The sequence below is a fragment of the Marmota flaviventris genome, chromosome X, assembly GCF_047511675.1.
Source record: "Marmota flaviventris isolate mMarFla1 chromosome X, mMarFla1.hap1, whole genome shotgun sequence".
NCBI lineage: Eukaryota > Metazoa > Chordata > Mammalia > Rodentia > Sciuridae > Marmota > Marmota flaviventris.
The window spans coordinates 42,692,961-42,713,330 of NC_092518.1; the positions used below are offsets into that span (position 1 = coordinate 42,692,961).

The 20,370-nt window shown below is 45.8% G+C and overlaps 1 protein-coding gene across 2 annotated transcripts; it reads right to left on the reverse strand.

Annotated features, from left to right (window-relative positions):
• Positions 1–10,589: 10,589 nt before the first annotated feature.
• Positions 10,590–19,031, reverse strand: Wdr13 (WD repeat domain 13). Of its 2 annotated transcripts, XM_027952226.2 has the most exons (10): positions 18,698–18,782; positions 18,272–18,351; positions 17,336–17,576; positions 16,504–16,613; positions 15,971–16,101; positions 15,063–15,370; positions 14,102–14,282; positions 13,860–14,001; positions 11,267–11,385; positions 10,590–10,859 (listed from the first exon to the last, which is right to left on the reverse strand). In XM_027952226.2, the coding sequence occupies exons 2-10, from the start codon at positions 18,310–18,312 to the stop codon at positions 10,675–10,677; spliced, it is 1,458 nt and encodes a 485-aa protein (XP_027808027.1). In that variant the 5' UTR covers positions 18,313–18,351; positions 18,698–18,782; the 3' UTR covers positions 10,590–10,674. The 2 variants fall into 2 exon arrangements, with proteins under 2 accessions (XP_027808027.1, XP_027808026.1); XM_027952225.2 differs by lacking the exon at positions 17,336–17,576 and having other exon boundaries at positions 18,698–19,031.
• Positions 19,032–20,370: the final 1,339 nt, after the last annotated feature.

A 20,370-nucleotide genomic window follows, 5' to 3' on the forward strand; every position in this document is an offset into this window, starting at 1 on the left:
TTCAAGGGCCCATTGCGCAGCTGCAGGGAATATAACACGCAGGCAGTCTCCAACTGTCAGTGCCATCAAGGTCTTCTCCAGCTACAGAGTCAAGCACCACCCTCCTGTGATTGTGCCCTTCCTGGGAATATAGTCTCCTTCAAACAGGAGGCATCTGCTGTGCCATCCCTGTCCCAGAGATCTCCACTGGGTTGGCCAAGTGTTTGTGTGGCCTGTGTCGCCCTTCAGCTTTCCCTCTGTCCAATCCTGCCTCCTCCTGCTTCCCTTTGCAGGAATTGATCCCTAATAAAGTTGTTGTATTCCAAACTCCATCTCAAATTCTACTTCCAGAAAACCTATCCAATGACATTGACTGTCCAGCAAAGTCCCAATAAAGTGCCCCAGTGAAATATTGGACCTAACATTGCATTCACCAAGAATGATGCCAGTTTGGGGGAAGCAGAGTAGTGGAATGGCTACCTTGCTTCTCAGCTGAATATTAGAATAGTTGAGTTCAATAAAGCTTACCTGAGAAAATTGGAGGGGTGTAACGTGAAATATAAAATGCAGGAATTGACCTTAGGGAATGTCACGGGCACTCTGTTCTATAAAGCTGAGCCCCGCTCTCCTTCTTTGCTCTCTGGTGCCATGTTCCCAACTGCTTTCCTCTGCCACGGTCTTCCACTATGATGTTCATCCTCACTTGGGTCCCAAAGAATGGAGTCAGCTGTCTATGGACTAAGACCTCTGAAACCATGAGCCACAAAATAAACTTTTCCTTCTCTAAAGCTGATCCCAGAACAACCAGGCAAGTAAGATAAAGCAAGAAAACCCAGGACTGGCTTTTATTCAGAATACTTTTGGGCCAGGGCAGTGGCACACACCTGTACTCTTAGCTCCTTGGGAAGCTGGGGCAGGGCGATTGCAATTAGAAGGCCACCCTTGGCAACTCAGCAAGAACCTGTCTCAAAATGAAAATAAAATAAAAAGGGTTGGGGATGTAGCTCAGTGATGAAGCGCTGAGTATCCAGTACTACACACACACACACACACACACACACACACACACACACAATTATTGTCAGAATTTAAATTATGTCTTGTTTGATGTTTTCAGTATTTTAAATACTTCCTTGATGTTTCCTTAGTATTCCACCTTTTGTTATGGAACTATTTCTCATTCTTTTCAAGTGATTTGGAAATTCTACCTCTGTTTTGTGTGTGTCTGTTTTTCATGGTACTGGGGAGTGAACCCAGGACCTCACATATGCTAAGCAAGCACTCTACTACCAAGCTACATCCCAAGCCCTTTTTATTTTGAGACAGGTCTTACTAAGTGGCCCAAGCTAGCTTTAAGCTTCCTCCTGCCTTAGCCTCCCAAGTAGCTGGGATTACAGGTGTGTGCCACCAAGGTCTGGCTTCTATCTTTGTTTTTAATTCAGTTTGTGGTTACCTTACGGGTTTTGTTTGTTTTGGTATTGAAGTGCTGAGGATTAAACCAAGGGCTTTGCACATGCTAGGTAAGTGCTCTTCTCCTGAGTTACATTCCCAGCCCCACCTTTGGGCATTTTTTGTGTGTGTGTGTGTGGTGCTGGGGATTGAACCCAGGGACTTGTGCATGCCAAGCAAGCACTCTACCAACTGAGCTATATCCCCAGCCCCCAGGCCTTTTTTTATTAATTGTTGATGGACATTTATTTTATTTATTTATATGCAGTGCTGAGAATCGAACCCAGTGTCTCACACATGCTAGGCAAATATTGTACTGCTGAGCTTTGCTCCAGCCCCCACCTTAAGGTTTTTTAAAAAAATTGAACTTACCTACATTTATGTAATTATCAGCAGCAGAATTAAAGAATATCTATCCATTTCTTCTCTCTTTTGGGAATGGAGTGTGAACTCTCCTTGGGTCACACAGATGGATTTTAATGCTATGAGAGTCACACTTGGAAGTAACAGAATGGGAAGTAGACCCCCATGAGTCACACAGCTTACAGTTTGGAAATGCAGGGGTCAGACAGACTGGGTATAGATACTCCTGATGTCATACTAACTGTGATATGAACACTTCTGGGGTCCCAGCCTGAAGTATGGACACTTATAGAACCACACAGAGTAGGGAGTCAACAGTCTTCTGGTAACCAAGACTAGAATGTGGACACTCCTGGTTACATGTGCACTGGGGTACGAACTTTTCTGGGTCATATACACTGGGGTATGATCACTTCTTGGGTCACACAGAGCAGGATGTGGAGACTCCTGGGGTCACCTAGAGTCAGGTATAGATAATAGGGACACATTCTAGTCTGTGTCTCCACTAGAATCCACATTTATTTCTGAGAACACCCCATTATATCCTGACTATAGTCTATTTCCCTAGGAGTGGCTACTTACAAGTTCAATAGTTTTCATTTCCTATATTTAAAATTAGAACAAAATGCTACTAATGCTATAATATTTACCATAAACTTAGGTTTGAAATCTTATCAAAGAGGCATGGCTATTGAAAGACTTAACAGTGGCCCACATTCATGATCAGAAAATAGTATATGGTGGATAAAGAAAATGTGGTACATATACACAATGGGATATTACTCAGCTACAAAGAATGAAATTATGGCATTTGACAGTAAATGAATGGAACTGGAGACTATCATGCTAAATGAAATAAGCCAATCCCCCAAAAAAACAAAGGCCAATGTTCTCTCTGATATGCAGATGCTAACACACAATAAGGGGTGGGGAGAGGGAAGAACATAAGTTCACTGGAGTAGACAAAGGGGAATGAAGGGAAGGAAGGGAGGATGGGAATAGGAAAGAAAGTAGAGTGAAGTGGACTTAACTTTCCTATGTTCATATATGAATACATGACCAGTGTAACTCCATATCATGTACAACCACAAGAATGGAAAGTTGTACTCCATACTCCATGTATGTATATGTCAAAATATACTCTACTGCCATATATATCTAAAAAAGAACAAAAAATGAAAATAGGGCATGGATGGTGAACTAGTTAACCTATGCCAGGGTGAGTGAATGATAGCTCTAAAACAAGAGAGTATTGATGGCAACCTCACTAATCAAAGCCCTGTTTAAGCTCAAGTCAGAGGGGCATTAAGAGTGGTGGCCTTGGGTTGGGGTTGTGGCTTGGTGGTAAAGCACCTGCCTAGCATGTGTGAAGCCCTGGGTTCAATTCTCAGCACCACATAAATAAATAATACAACTAAAAATATTTTTTAAAAAAGAGTGGTGTCCTTATCAGAGGCCAGGGCTGAGGCAACACTATCAGGGGAAAGTTGATAGTGAAAAAATGAACAGAGATCACGATTACAGTTCAGATAAGAGGGGCATTAATGAGATAAAAATTAATACACACAGTTCAATAAGAGACCAGAAAATCACTGATCATGGAATAAAGAGGGACAGATTTGAGGTCAGATAGGAGGAACCAATAATTTTAATTAACAATTATTCTGTTTGATTATCTAGATGGAGGTGTGAGTGCAGATAGAATAATCAACAAATCCTTGAATTCAGACTTGAGGGATATGAATGGTGTAGTAGTTAACAGAGGCCCTAGTTTAGGGTGAGACCAGAAAGAAAGAGATGAGGACAACTAAATGAATATCTGAGTTTGAGGTCAAGAAGGGAACAGATTATGGAATATTTAACAGAACCTGGGGAAGTTCAGACTCTGATGTTGGAAGCAATAACAACGGAACAAGTTCAACAGCAGATCCTCAAAGCACTGGTGATGGAGCATCAGAGGATTCAGTTCAGGGCTAAACCAGAGGGAACTGATGGTGGTATATTTAACAAGAACTGGGGTTGAAGATAGGCCTGGAGCGGAAAGATTTTGCAACAGTTAATTGACTGTACTAGGAAATATTTTTGATTATGGAAGAGTAAGCATTTAAGTGCTGGCTAAAAAAATTGGACAGACTAAACCAGGTGTGGTGGCTCATGCCTGTAATCCCAGCAACTCAGGAGGCTGAGGTAGGCAAATTCCAATTTAGAGGCCTACCTAAGCAACTTAGTGAGAACCTGACTCAAAATTTAAAAGAAAATTAAAAAGGGCTGGTGATGTTGTTTAGTGGCAGAGAACCCCTGAATTCAATCCCCAGAACCAATTTTTTTTTAAATGTAAAAAAAAGAAAAGAAAAGAAAGAAAAAGAATCAGACCAGAAAGTAAGGAGTAAGGATAGTGGAAGAGCATTCATTAAGAGCCAGGATGAGGGGCTGGGGATGCGGCTCAAGCAGTAATGCGTTCGCCTGGCATGTGTGGGGCGCTGGGTTCAATCCTCAGAACCACATAAAAATAAAATAAAGATGTTGTGTCCACTGAAAAATAAATATTAAAAAGAATTCTCTCTTTTTCTCTCTCTCTCTTTAAAAAAAAAAAAAGAATCAGGATGATGGGCTGGGATTGTGGCTCAGCAGTAGAGCACTCGCCTAGCATGGGCAGGACCCAGGTTCAATCCTCAGCACCACATAAAAATAAAGGCATTGTGTTGTGTCCATTTACACCTAAAAAATAAATGTTTTTTTTTTTTTTTAAAGAGTTAAAAAAAAAAAAAAGAACCAGGATGACTTTGAAGGTGAAATAACTTTGAAAGGGAATCTCAGCTTGAAAACAGGCAAGAAGGTCATTGATGCTGTAGTGGTTAATAGTGAACCACACTTGAGGTCAGACCAATGAAGCACTGATGGTTTAACAGTTAAAATGGTCTGTTCAAAGTAAGACCAGAGGGGACTAAAGGTTGAATAGTTAAAAAGAACCCCAAGTGTGATCAGTGTGGTATTCTTTAAAAAAAAAAAAAAATATATATATATATATATATATATATATATATTTAGTTGGACACAATACATTTATTTTATTTATTTATTTTATGTGTTGCTGAGGATCGAACCCAGGGCCTCTAACATGCTAGGCGAGCACTCTACCGCTGAGCCACAAGCCCAGCCCACCCCGTGTGGCATTCTTGAGTGAAAAATTAATAGAGATCTGGGTTTGATTTGTGACCAGAAGGGCCTTTAAACTAGATTATCAAATTAAGGCCTGATTTCAAGGCCATATCAGAAGAGCAGGGATGATTTAATGGTAAACAGACATTTGTTTTTTAAGGTAGACTAGGATACTAATGGTGGATTTGGTAACAGAAGAGGTCAAAACAGAGAGGTGGGGATAGTTCAAAATAAGAACAGAGGACTTGATGTTAGAAGTTAAAAGAAGTTGCAATTCAGGGTCAGACCAGAGGGCCAATAATGGTGGAATAGTTTAGAGAAGCCTAGGTTTGAGGTTGGGGCAGAGGGTACCAGGGGTGGAATAGCCAACCAAAGCCCTGGGTTTTGGATGAATGAAGAGCCTGTCATGCTGGTTTAGTTAAGAGCTGTCCATGTGAAAATTCAGATCAAAGGGGGAGGGGGTTGATAGAGACAAAGCTAATAGACTCTGGGTTCAAAATTAGACCAGAGATGCCTTCATGGTTTTAGAGTTCAGAAAGATCCAGCTAAAGCAGAGGCCCAATTGGTGCTAGGATATTAACCAGAAGCCCAGACTGAAGGTCAGAAAAAAAGAATTGTCGGCCAGAATTTTAGTTTTAGAGGAGGCCAGAGGGGTTCTAATGGTGCAATAGTTTGTAGAAGTTCAGGTTCAAGGTCAGAACAGGGGGAAATGACCATGGCTTAGTTAATAAGCACACAGGTCTGAGGCCTGCCCATAGGGAATTATACTGCAAGTGTAACCAGTGCCCAAGGTTCAATATCAGATCAAGGCAGCGGTTATAGAGGAATATTAAATAAAGGCCAGGGTTTGAGGCAAGATCAGAGGGTATAAATAGTGGGCTAGTTTACTGAGGTCAAGGCCCGAAGAGCACTGAGTGCAGAAAAGTGTTTTTTTGTTTTTTTCTTTTTCCTTTCTTCTTCTTCTTCTTCTTCTTTTTTTTTTTTTTTTTTTTTTTTTTTTGCATTGCTGGGGATTGAATTCAGGACTTGGCACCTGCTAGGCAAGCCCTCGACCACTGAGCTACATTCCAAGCCTAAGGGTGGAAAAGTTAACAGAGGCTCAAATTCAGGTATCAGACCTGAGGAGCACTTATCTTGAATTCACTGAGGACTGGATTCAAGGGTCTGGCAAAAAGCCCCCCATACTGGCGATGGAAGCCACGGGTTCTCTATCACTGGGCTACACCCTATCCTTTTTTGAGACATGATCTTGCTAAGTTGCCCAGGCTGACCTTGAACTTGAGGTCCTCCTGTCTTAGTCTCTAGAGTAGCTGGGATTGCAAAGCATGCATCACCATGCCTGGATGGCAAAGAGTTATTGATGGTAGAATCATAAATAGAGTCCCAAACTGCAGTTTAGAGCACCATGACACTGACAGAAGAGTTAAAAAAAAAACAACAACTCAGGTTTAAAATAAAATTAGGGTGGCTCAGAGGTAGAGCGCTTGCCTAGCATGCATGGGGCACTGGGTTCAATCCTCAAAACCACATAAAAATAAAGATATTGTGTCCACCTACAACTAAAAAATAAATGTTTAAAGTAAAATTAGGGGTTTTGATGCTGGAAGCATTGCCAGGCATGGTGGCATAGGACTGTAATCTCAGCAACTCAGGAGGCTGAGGCAGGAAGATCACAAGTTCAAGGCCATTCTCAGCAACTTAGTGAGACCCTCACAAAACAAAAATTAAAAAAGGCAGGGAAGTCACTTAGTGGTATAGGATCCCTGGATTCAATCCCCAATGCCAAAAAATAAAATAAAAGATGGTGGGAGCATTAATACAGGCACAAGTTTAAGCAGAGGCCAGATGGACACTCATGGTGGTAGTCTTTAAAATAACTGGGTTTGAGGTCATACTAGATAGGTATCAGTTGAGGAAACATTAAGAAATGCCCAAAGGCCTGGCATGGTGGTGCATGCCTGTAACACCAGCAACTTTGGAGGCTGAGGCAGGAGGATCTAAAGTTCAAAGCCAGCCTCAACAACTTAGTGAGACTCTAAGAAACTTAGTGAAATCCTGTCTCAAAATAAAATATAAAGGGTATGTGATTCAGTGGTTAAGTGCCCCTGGGTTCAATCCCTGGTACAAACAAACAATCACCAAAAATGAATAAAAAGGGCTGGAGATGTGGCTCAGTGGCTAAGCACCTCTGAGTTCAATTCCTGGTACAGAAAGAAAGAAGGAAGAAAAGAAATGGAAGAATGGAGGGAAGGAAGTGGGGGGCACAGAGAGAGAAAGGAAGGAGAGAAGGAAGGAAGGAAAAGAAATGCCCAGAGGCTGGGGATGTAGCTCAGTAGTAGAGAGCTTGCTTAGCATGTGATGTGCAATGTTCAGGGTTTGATTCTCCAGCACGACAAACACAAATACCCAGATTTTAGGTCAAAGAGTGATGTTAGAATAGTTAGAGGCCTGGGCTTAATTGTGGATGACACAGGTTATTAATGGTCCAAGTGTTAATATAGAGGTGTTGATAGAATTGACACCATAAGAGGACTGACAGTGAAATAACTAATAGAGCCTCAGATTCAAAGTCAGGATTGAGGATCCTCAGAGCAAAAGGACATTGCTCACAAAATAACTAACAGAAGCCTAAGTTTGAGGTCAGTTCAGAGGACAGTTGCTAGTGGAATATCATATAGAAGCCCTGTTTTGAGACTTGACCAGTGGTAATTGACTAGCTGGATAATAATTAATAAAAGCCCACCTTCAGGCTCATACCAGAAAGGATCTTGATGGTTAAGTAGTTAAACACACCAGTTCAAAGTCAGACAAGGGGCATGGACAAGTTAATGGAGGCAATGCTGTAAGGGAATAGGAGAGTAGCATTGATGGTGGAATGGTTAACAGAGCTCCAGATCTAATGTCAAATCAGAGGTACAGTGATTATGGACAAGTTAACAGAGGCCCACGTTTGACCAATAATATTATTTTTTATTCTTTATTATTTGTCCAGTATTTATTTCCCCTTAGATTTTCAGTCAAGAAAAGTATCAACAAGATGAATTTAAAGTAAAATGTCAAGTCTGCCACCTCAAAAATTTCACAAGGAGGAAACCCCCAAAATCATGCACAACAATCATGACCAATCATCCTGAATCCAGATTCAATAAAACATGAAGAGTGTGAAGAAAAGAAGTTAAGAAAACTGATTCTCCATAATTATCTTGCCATCCAGAGACCTTGGCTAAAACTGAGTATCTATTTAGTGTTGCATACAGTGCAGGAAAGAGTGAACTTGGCAGATCTGAACCGCTATCCTTGGAAAGGCCTGTTTCAAGGCTGGTTCTGACTGCTATCTGGAACTTACATTTCAGTATTCCCACCACTCCCTAAAAGGTAAGGATGGCTCGCTATGCCTCAACTATTTGCACAAGGAATGTGGTTCATGCTGAACACCTGCTTTCCTTCTGGGAGTCGAATTTGGATAAGGGGCAGTGTGATAGGCAGGGGGGTCTCTGTGACCAGCCACCCCAAAAACCCTGGCCCCTGTGTCTCTGATGAGCTTCCCTAGTTGGCAACATTTCACGTTGTCACAACCCCATTACTAGGAGAACTGAGCACATCCTATGAGTCAACTGGGAAAACTGAGCACATCCTATGAGTCAACTGGGAGAGGACCCTTGGGAACTTGTGCCTAGTCTCCCCAAAACTTGGCCCTGCGCACCATTTCCCTTTGCTAATGTTGCTCTGTATTTTTTTCTGTAATAAAAAGTATTCATGAATACAACCATACGCTGGGTCTTATAAGTCCTCCTAGCATATTAACTGAGCTTGCCACTGGTATTAGGGACAATGATACACACATGTACATGAGTGTCTCAGGTCCCTAATATCCCTACCTCATCACCGTTTCCCTAAGGCCTGTCAGATGAAAGTTATCAGAAATCTTTTTGTCAAATATCAGTAGATTGAACAGATTATTTTCCTCCCCCAACCAGACTGGGGTTAGTTCTGGTGTTAGTTCTGGAGCTCAGCAATGGTGGGCCACCAGATTGGAGTCTCTGACTCTGTTGACTGTCTCTGAGGTCCCAAGATATTAACCACAGTTCAAATTGGCATATATGTGGCAGCATACAGAGCCAAAGGGAAGGAAATACCTGGAGCAAGAGCCTCTTTGACATTTCCTGGTCACTCTGATCATTAACAAGGGTTTTAGTTTATTTGTCCCCCTGTCAAAATCCAAGTGATCTCTCCTTACTCAGGGTTCCTTATGGAACATCACTTTTTGGTCTCTAAGCTGTTCTAGGGCAAACCCTGGGCCCTAAGTGGGCATGGGAGGAGAAAGGAGTGGTCTGGGAGATTTCCCATTGCCTCCATCCCACAGCAGGAGCCCCAAGCTGTCTCAGGGTCCATAGTTATCTCTGCACCAGCTGGGTGATCCAAGAAGTCAACATCTCTACTCCCTGCTTGTGAGAAACAGCCCAGTGCAAAATTATGGGGCCCACTCAGGCAGAGGCTACCATGTTGGAAGGTTTGCAGAGTCTCAGTGCCCTGGAGGACCCGGTCGGGTCCTGTAGCCTAATATGATGAACTCTCTAGGATAGAACCCAGCATTTTCTACCCAACTCCTCCACTGTCACCAGATAATGTTCCTCCTTTGCTTAAAACGGGCGACTTCTCCTTCACTCAGGAAAAAGGCCAAAGTCTTCATCATGGCCCATGAACCCCTACAAGCACCTGGCCTGTTTGACCTCATCTACTCTCACACTCTAGCCTATACAGTGATCCTTCAGGCACATTCTACCCTCCAGTGCCTTTGTGTTGGATTTTTTCTTTGAGAATGTTCTCTATCACACTATGGCTCCCCCTCATTTCATTCAGGACTTTGTCTAAATGATACCATCAAGAATGTCTTTCCTAATGACATCACCAAAAAGACTGCAACCCCAACTCCTAGACTATCTCCCTTCCTTGCTTTATTTTTCTTCACATCTTTAGCTGACTTATTACACATAGATGCTTCCTGATTTACAACAGGGTTATATCCTGATACATATATCGTAAGTTGAAAACACCGTACATTGAAAATACACTTAATACACCTAATCTACCACATATCCTACCTTAGCCTAGCCTACCTTAAATGTGCTCAGACCACTTATATTAGCCTTCAGTTAGGCAAATTCATCAAACACGAAGCCCACGTTATAATAAAGTACTGACTACTCATGTTACTTACTGAACACTGTACTGAAAGTGAAAAAAACAGACTGATTGTATGGGTATGCCTTTGTACCATCATAGAGTTTAGAAGTAGTAAAGTGGAAAGATCGTTAGTTGAATCATCATAAGTTGGGGACTGGCCATTCTTTTGTCTATTGTGTGCTTGCCTCCATTAGGATACAGGGCCATGAGGACAGGGATTTCTGTCAGTTTAGGTCACAGCAGTATCCTCAGGGCCTAGAACAGTTCCTGGCACACAGCTGGTGCTCAATACTGTTGAACACATGACTGTAAAAGGCTGATACAGCAGACATTCAGTAAGTGCTTGTTGAATGAAAGAACACAACACTGCATGAATAATTGTACCCCCTTCCACCATGGGTCCCAGAGCTGCCCACTCCCCCATGCCGCCCCCTGGCAGACCTGGGAGCTGGCCCTCAGCACAACCACAGAAACTTTATTTACAATGCAAGACCAGGGTAGGAGGTGGGGGTTCGTGGACAGCACAGGGCTTGCAGGACCCTACTTTTGCTCCCGTCTCCAGACGATGACCATGCCGCTGGCATCACTGGAGGCCAGCAGGCTCTCGTCGCAGTTGAAGCTGACGTCAAGCACAGGTGCACTGTGGCCCTGCAGCTTGTTGACAGCAGCCTTGGCTGCTCGCTCCACATCAAAGAAGTGCACGCACATGTCCTCACTGCCTGTCACTGTCCAGGTGAGAGGGAGAAGCCATCAGGATGACTGGGGTGCTGTGGGTATGAAGGCCCTGAGGTATCTGAGTTGTGAAGACCCAGCATGGCTTGTGGAGGTTTGAAAAGGGGGACCATTCCTAGATGGAAGGTCATCTGACGATTTGGGTTCTACGTGTATAAGGTAAGATTTCTGGGCTGTTTGGGAGCCTGTGTCTCAGGCTGGAAAGCTTCTGGGCTATTAGGTGGTCTGTGTTCAAAGTTTTTGGAGCTGTGAGTTCCTGTGTGAGGCTGACAGGACATAAGAGGACATGAAGCCCTGGAAGTCATGGCATTAGGGTGTTGTAATGTCTGAACCAGGACAATAGCAGACCTGGTATCTATTCCTCCCTAGCCACCCAGGCCCCTGCCCCTCTGGGACTCACCCACACAGGCCCCCTGGCGGAAGGACATGAGGGGACAGAAGATGCTGCGCACAGGGTGTGAGCTCTGCTCAATGGGAAAGCTTCTCTTCAGCTGCAGGGTCCCCTCGTTGTCCACCACCCTGAGGAGAGGATGACAAAGCAGGTCGGGACACAGCCTTTGATCCAGGAGGGGGCCAGCAGCAGGCCAGTCTTGTGTCTCCACCCCCACACCTGAGTTCTTTTTAAGGTTCATGAAATCGATTTTTCTTTTTTAGAAGTCTTACCATGTTGCCCAGGCTGGCCTTGAATTCCTAGACTCAAGCTCTTGCCTCAGTTTCCTAAATACTTGGCATGACAGGCATGTGCCACTATGCCTGGCATGAAATCCAGTGTTAAGAGGATAGCATACACCTGTAAGTACAGCTGCTGTGTGTTTTCATGAGGGTTCAGAAACCATATCAGTAGACACAAATGGGAGCCTCTAGGGTTTCATCAACTAGTTTTTCATTAAGCATCTCTAAAAGATCTGGTGTCAAGACAGGCACAGAGAAAGGAAGTGGCTGTACAAATCTCAGTCTGTCCACCATGTGGAAAACTAAAGTTACTAAAGAGAATGAGGTACAGCTACTATGGGTAACCTGGGGGTGAGATTCCACAAGACATCTTCTGGGGATAAACCTGAGATGTAAACAAGATGTGGGGGTTGGGGGGGGGAGAATTTCTGTAAAACAATTATCTTCCTTCAACATGTGGGACTTGAGGGCAGAGAACACATGTGGAAAAGATGCCTATTGTCACCATCCTTGCTGTGGCAATGGGAGGGCTGAGGTGGCAGGAGGAGGGAAGTGCGCAAAAACTTAAGAGTATACTAGAAGGGCTAGGGTTGTGGCTCAGCAGTAGCATACTTGCCTGGTATGTTTGAAGCGCTGGGTTCAATTCTCAGCACCACATATAAATAAATAAAGGTCTATCAATAACTAAAAAAATATTTTTTTAAAAAAGAATATACTAGAAGTAAAAGAAAAAAGTAAATATGTATATCTATATAGAAGATTTCTTAAAGAAGATAAATAGTACAATTAAAAAGCATTCTGTTCTTGGGTATGGTGGCAGACATCTATAATCTACTCAGAAGGCTGGGACAGGAAGATTGCCAAGTTCAAGGCCAGCCTGGGCAACTTAGCAGACCCTCTCTCAAAATTAAAACAAAATTAAACAGGGCTGGGGATGTGCTTGGTGGTAGAGTGTATGAGGTCCTTGGTTCAATCTCTAAAACTGACATCCTGTTGGGCAGTGGTTTTCAGGCCAGGCCAGGCCAGACATTACTTGGAGACTTTTTTGCTATACCAAACCTAGGCCCACCCAGCACTTCTGAAATTGTTGGACTAGAGTAGGACCTGGGCATGACTTTGTTTGCACGCATGTGTGGTCCTGGGGAGTGAAGCCATGGGTGCTCTAACACTGAGCCATAACCACCTAGCCCTTTTTATTTTGAGACAGGGTCTCCTTAAGTTGCTCTAGCTAATCTCCAACTTCCAATCCTCCTGCCTCAGCCTCCCAAGTTGCTGGGATTACAGGTATGTGCCACTGTGCCTGGCTGGCCTAAGTGGTTTAGGTCATTCCAGTGCACAGCCCAGAATGAGAGCCCCATCTGGGTAACATGACAGTGGTGAGTGGGGGAAGGGAATTCTCCCCCACAGAAATGCCAAACAATGATATAGGGCTGCGGGTATAGCTCAGTGGCAGTGCATGGACTTAGCATGTGTGAGGCCCTGGATTCTACCCCCAGCACTACAAAATAAGTAAATACAATAAATAAAAGGAAGGAAGGAAAACAGGCCTTAGCTCTAATGGACTCTGTTTATTTTTCTTTATTTTATTATTATTATTATTATTATTATTATTTTGTGGTGCTAGAAAACAGGCCTTAGCTCTAAGGGACTCTGTTTATTTTTCTTTATTTTATTATTATTATTTTTTGTGTGGTGCTAGAGATGGTACCCAGGGCCTCATGCTAGGCAAGCATCTACCACTGAGCTACACCCCCAGCCCATGACCCTGATCTGTTATGCCTCAGTGTGCTCAACTGTAAAATGGAGATAATAGCAGTACGTATTTCACAGATTAGTGTAAGGATTAAATGTGATTCACAGAAAGGAGTTTGCACAGGCCTGGTCATAGCAGTTGCCATATAGAAGCTGTTACTGACATTATTGTTATTATCACCATAATTCTGTTAATTTTTAAAAAAATATTTTAAAAAATTGTTTTAGTTTAGATGGACACAATATCTTTATTTATTTATTTTTATGTAGTGCTGAAGATCGAACCCAGTACTTCACACATGCTAGGCAAGTGCTCTACCACTGAGCCACAACTACAGCCAGTGTTATTTTTTTTTTGGAGGGGGTGTTGGAAATCAAACATGCTAGACAAGTGCTCTACCACTGAGCTATATATAACACAAGGCCTGTCATCATATTATGAAGCCAGATCTCCACCCTCAGTGAAATTAATCTGATGAGGGAGATAGGCTCCTCTCCCAGTCTGATGGAGGAGGAAGGCCTTCCTGCCCTGCCCCCCTGAGGTGAACCTGATGGGGGTAGGGACACACCTGTAAAGCAGCAGCTTGTTGAGGCAAGCATTGATGAGCAGCGAGGGGTCCCGGGCCTCACGGCTGACCCAAGAACGGGCAGAGATGCTGGTCACAGGGCTGCCCTCATGCACCACCAGCCGCTTGGCTTTGGTCAGCTTTCCTACAGCAGTGGAGGCAGGGGAGGCAAAGGTGAAGGTGAAGGCTGAGCCCTGTATGGATAAGAGGCAGAGCACCCAGATGCAGGTCTATGGCCTGCCTACCTGTGGCCATGTCAAAGAGGAAGGAGAAGACACTGCCACGGTCATCACCCGCCCAGAGCAGCCTGCCAGGGGCATCAAAGGACAGAGCAAGAACACGTCCTGTCAGCTTGCTGGAGCCACCTTTCACTTTCTTGCCAGTGGAGATGTTCATGACATGCACATTGTGCTTGGCATTCCCCACCTGTGGGTAGAATGAACACAGCATCCTGTGCCCCAACGGTCTCTTCTTGAGTTTGACCAGAGGGGAGGTACAGTGGGTAGAACAGAAGGTGACTCAGTCATGTCCCTTTGCTCTCTTGCTAGTCTCTCTGGCAATTTGCCCACAGTAGAACAGCTGCTCATGGTACTAAAGGGGTCACGGCAATAATGCTGACCCTTGGCCAGTCTGAAAACCACAGGGCTTTCCCAGGCCTACAGTAACATAACAGCTTTCCCCTGTGCCCTGACTGCTCCTTCCTGGAGACTGAGAGGCTGCTCCCGCTGAAACAAGAAACATCCTCCAACCACAGCTCACTCTTGGACAGTTCCCTGTACTTGACACCTCCACCCCCAGGTCACGTCAGACTTTTCATATACTTCCCCCTACCCTCTGACCAATCTGTTCTGGAGTCTGACCACAGTGGGGCCACCACTGAGAGACTAGATGAAATTTCAGCCTCAACACCCTGTTCTCCAGAGCCCCATGCAGGTGGAAAACTAGGACTTTGAGCAGTGGGACCAAAGGGGTCCCAGAATCATGACTACACCTCCAGCCCCACCCCCTAGAGTCTACCTCAGCAAGGCCATCTCAGACCAAGAACTGTGCTTCCCATTCTCTGGCAGGTTTCCCTTTGAGTCTGACCACAGTAAGGATGCTGTGACAGGACTAGGGAGGGATCCTAGACTTTATATTCTGATGCCTATGGATAGCCCTCGGACCCAGCATGCCTGCCCTTTGTAAGCAGGTGCCCTGGAGCCTGACCACAGTGAGGTTGTTGTTGACGGGCTGGAAGGTGCAGCAGAGCAGTTCGGCGCCATCAGGGTCAGGGATCTCCCGAATACAGCGGCCGTCCTCGGAGGCCCAGATGCGCATGGTGGCATCCAGGGAGGTGGACACGAGGATGTCATTGGAGAGGGACCAGGCGAAGTCGGAGACACCACGGGTGTGGCCCCTCAGCACGCGGAGCACAGTAGGTGGGGCAGGCACCAGCTGGCACAGGGAGATGCTGCCGTCGAGTGAGCAGCAAGCCAGGCGGTGCCGGTCGTCATTGGCGAAGCGCACCCTTGGGACTGCAATGCCAAAGAGCCATTTGTGGGAGTCAGCACACTTGCTGGGCATTTTTGTTTATAAAAGGCTCTGACATGTGTACAGAGGACTGGGACCCCATTGCACAAGGAATGGTGACCTCAGCAAAGGGCTTTCCTTGGCTGACAAAGACAGTTGTAACCTCTGCCAAAATGCTCCCTAAATTTCAGAAGGTACTTTGCAGATTTCAAGTCTTCTACAATGTGAAAAAGCTCCTACTGTCTTAGCGAGCACTTTACAATCATCCAGGTGTCAGCAGTTTGCAAAACCTGACACTGCATAGCCTACTCTGCTCTCTGCAAGGGAATTCATCATCAGCAAAGGCTTTGAATTCTTCCCAGTGACTCATGAACCCAGGCAGCCTCCTGCAAAGTGCTCTCTTGAGTTTCTGAGACCTTTTACAGTATATAAAGTACCAAGACTTTGCAGACCACTTTGGAGAGGGCTTTTGAGTTTGTAAAAGGCTTTATGGATGGTAATTCCTCCTTGAGAGGCATGTCAGAGGCCTTGCATTCTGGAAAAGGATACCTTGGATGGATGATTGGACAAATATTGGTGATGGGACCCACCATATACTGACTCACCTGCCTCATCCACATGCTGGTCAAAAACATGGTACATGCCTGCAAAGGCATAGTTCTCGCTCAGCGATGTGTCCCCAGCCATGGCCCGACTTGCCTCTGCTGCTGATGTGGGCACCACGCTGCCAGGAGGCCTTAGCCCCAAAAGGAAATGGGGAGGAGGGTGACAGGAGGTAGGTATGGGTGTTCAGCCTGCCATGCCCCAGGGCCCCTCTCTTCCTCAAGAATGCCCATCCCAGCCAGGCACAGTGGCACACACCTGTAATCCCAGCAACTTGGGAGGCTGAGGCAGGAGGATCTCAAGTTCAAAGCCAGCCTCAGCAATTTAGCAAGGCCCTAAGAAACTTAATGAGACCCTGTCTCAAAATAAAAATATAAAAAATATAAAAAGGCCTGGGGATGTGGCTCAGTGGTTAGGCACCCGTGGGTTCAATCTCTGATACCAAAAAAAAAAAAAAAAAAAAACAAGCAAACAAAAAAAAAACACCCAAAAAACGAAAAACAATGTCCATCACTCAGCTGCCCCCAGTGCATACCTGTCCTCATAGACAGCACGGTTCATCTGTGCCTGCAGCTGATAGGAGCCACGGCTGACAGAACGGCGGTGCCCTCGGGCCCCCAGGGCTCGAGGATCGTCCTCAAAGTCCTGCAGACAGAGAAGATCAAGGTGGATATCTTAAAAACAGCCCTAGAGAACCTCTGAGGTCTGGAGCCTTCAAAATATATCTAGAACCTGACCCCTTCTCATCACACACATCCCCCACCACCACAATCATAGCTCATTTGTATGGCTTCTTCACTTGTTCCTGTTTCTACCCCACTCTGCTCAGCACATACACAATATGTGTTCTTTGCACAAAGAATAAGTACTCTTCCCCAAGAAAACCAGTTAGCTCAGTCTCTCATTTCATTCAGGTCTCAGTTGTCACCTTCTTGAAGTAAAGCAGGCTTCCCTGATCACCCCCATCAAACATTCAAGTCCCCTTTTTTTCCAGTACTGGGTATTGAACCCAGAGCCTCATGTATGTGCTCTACCATTGAGCTACACCCCACCCACACAGTAGTCCTTTGTTAATCCCTTAAGAATGTTTTATTTTTCCATCTTAGCACTTCTTACTCTCACCATGGTAATTATGGACTTATTTATCTGACTTGCTATGTTTACTGACATGTTTATCTTGTTTATAACCTGTTTATCAAGTTTATTGTGTATTTATTGGCTAAATTGGTATATTATCTCTTTTTATCTTCTGCTGACCCTAAGATTCTGGAAGAGTGCCTTGAACATATCAGTGCTTGACAAGTGTCTGTGGTGAATGTAGTAGAGGCAAGGGAGGTGCATGATAGGTAGTTATGACCAGGGCTCACCTCCATGCGGTCAAGGGTTGTGCGGCTGCTGCGGACGATGCTGTTGCTATAAGCACGTGCACTGCCTGGCTCAGAGAGGGGCCCGTAACGCTGGCCCAACAGCTGGCCCCGCAGCCTCAGGTACTGCCGACGCAGTGCTGGGGGGTGCCCAGCCTTGGCATTCTCCCGCAGCAGCTGGCTGCGCCGACGGATATATTGGGTCCGAAACTGTGGAAACGTTGGTGTGCGGTACGCGTTGTACCTGCGGGGTCAGGATGCAGGCAGGCAGCAGGCACAGGACAAAGGGAATCAATCAGCTTGGGACATAGGGCCGCGAATGAGGTATGTGGCAGTGATTGAGGTCAGGGTGGCAAGAGTGATCAATGGTGTTGATGGGGGGTTTCCTCCTGGTCTGTGATAGGGGTGATTCTGCAGGAATGACTGGCATGGTGATGAGGTCAGTGTGAGGACAACACATTCTGCAGCTCTGTTGGGGTGGTATGGGGGGAATGAGTCACACAAACAGGAACAGGGATCAGTCTAGCATTGGTGATATAAGTCAGACTGGCATGACAATGATTAGTGTGAGGCAACGGTAGCGGTTAGTGTGGTGTGGTGATGGGATCACATCCAGTGATCATGGAAAAGTCTATGGGGTGGAGGGGGCAATGGTAGTGCTAAGAAGTCACCAACCTGAGGTCCACCGCCCCCACCCCACACCCGTAGCCTCTTTGCGCATGCCCATATTTGACCACATTTTCCCTGCATGCTGTTTAGAACTCTCTCAAGCCGGGTCATCTCACTTTTGGAGCGCCCCCACGTCTGCTACTGCGCATGCTCACCTCCGGCATGCCCACGCAGCCGCATAAGGCAAGTTCTCCGCCCAGCCTCACTTATCGCCATTGCGCATGCACCATAGTAAGTTCCGCTCCCATGGGCTCCGACCCCACGCCTCACCTCGCGTCCACTGCTAAGACTTGCTGCCACACCGCGGCCATTCCCCGGCCTCCTCCTCTGGTTTGTCCGCCCGCGGGAGCCTGCAGGATAAGGGCTTGGAATGTCAGCGTCCCAGGCGAAGGGATCTAGTTCCGCCCGTTCTGCCAGGTGGCTGTTGCCATAGACACGGATTCCCTCCACGCCAGGGACGTCGCGAAACCCCACTGGGCTGTTACCATGGTCATCACCCCAACCCTGCCCTTCCTGGGCAGCGCCGGCGTGACTCACAGCAGCAATTCAGACCTGACCCCGCCCCTCCCCAGTCGCCATAGCAACGCCCCTCCCCCACCTAGCAGTTCTTGTTTGACATTCCCCACCCATCTTGACCCCGCCGCCCTCCGCCTTCCCTTCTCGGGTCCAAGAGCATAGCCCAGGATCGAGGACCACCTCCGGGGCTGCCTCCGGCTCTTGAGGCCCCCGGGGCGGCCCTGAGACCACTGTCACCCGTTCCTTCTGTCTCTCTTCTCCCTTTCTCAGGCTCTAGGCAAGATGGCCGCCTGCTAACAGAAAGAGCTGCTGAGCACTGAGCGAATCGATAGGAACACTTCGCAGGGCGTGGGAGTCTCGCAGGCGCACTGAGGGACAGTAGTTTCCGGTACGAGGACGGAGGCTCCACCCTTTGAGTTCTAACCACTCCTTTTTGGCACCTTAATATACATAGGGATGATGTCCACGGGTCCCGGGCATGGCGGGGTGATAAGTACATGAATCAATCACTAGAAATCAGTGCAACTTTTTAAAGATGATGGTGGAGGCTGCTTTTTAGCAGCACAATCCTAGCAAATCTTAGATAGTAGAATAAAATACACACAGAAATCTTTAGTAGGTTCCTTTAGTTTTTGTTTTAATTTTGTACCGGGGATTGACCCCAGGGGTGCTTAACCACCGAGCCACATCGCCAGCCCTTTTATACCTCATTTAGACACAAGGTCTCGCTAAATTGCTTAGGGCCTCACTAAGTTGCTGAGGCTGACTTTGAACTCACAATCTTCCTGCCTTAGCCTCCAGAGCAGCAGCAATTACAGGCATGCACCACCACGCCCAGCAGTTCTTAGGAGTCTCAGGAGGCTGAGGCAGGAGGATCACAAGTTCAAGGTCAGCTACCATAACCCAGTGAGACCCTTTCTCAAAAAATAAAGAGCTGAGGCTGTATCTTAGTGGTAAGGTGTCTCTGGTTTCAATCCCCAGTACAAAGGGAAAAAAGAAAATTGAATTCTGAACAAGCTGGTGAAAGAATCCATTTTGTTGGGAGCTTAGAGAGGAAGGGGCAGATTGAGCTGCAAGAATGGAAGGTCAGTGGATGAAGGAAAAGGGGGTCTCAGGGCTGGAGATATGAAGTCACCAAAAGTAACTCATGCAGACTGTGAATAACCTTGGTTACAATCATGACTGAGAAAAGGTGGTCAAACCCATGGAAGACCACAAGTCCCATTAACTCTTAACAGGATCCAGGGCAATTTTACTTCTAGAATATGGTTGAGGGTCCCAGCCAAACAAAAAATAGATTTGGATAGAAAAGCCAGATAAGGGCTGGGGATGTGGCTCGAGCGGTAGCACGCTTGCCTGGCATGCGTGCGGCTCGTGTTCGATCCTCAGCACCACATACAAAGATGTTGTGTCCGCCGAAAACTAAAAAAATAAATATTAAAAAATTCTCTCTCTCTTTAAAAAAAAAAAAAAAGACAAGACAGGTAAGCCAGAGCTCTTTGAAGATAATGCTTATGATAGTAGTGATTCCAATGATGGAAGAAGCCATGTTTTATCCAGACTCATCCTTCATTTGTATGCCTATTTAGTAAATTCTTTTTTTGCGGGGGGTGGTCGGGGATTTGAACCCAGGGACTCATGCAAGCCAGACAAGCACTTTTACCAGTGAGCCACATCCCCAGCCCTCCTATTTGGACTCCAAACTTTAAGAATACAAAGAAAAAAACAGGCACACTGGCACATGCCTGTAATCTCAGTGTCTCAAGAGGCTGACGCAGGAGGATCAAAGCCAACCTCAGCAACTTAGTGAGGTCCTAGGCAATGTTGTGAGACCCTGTCTATAAATAAAATAC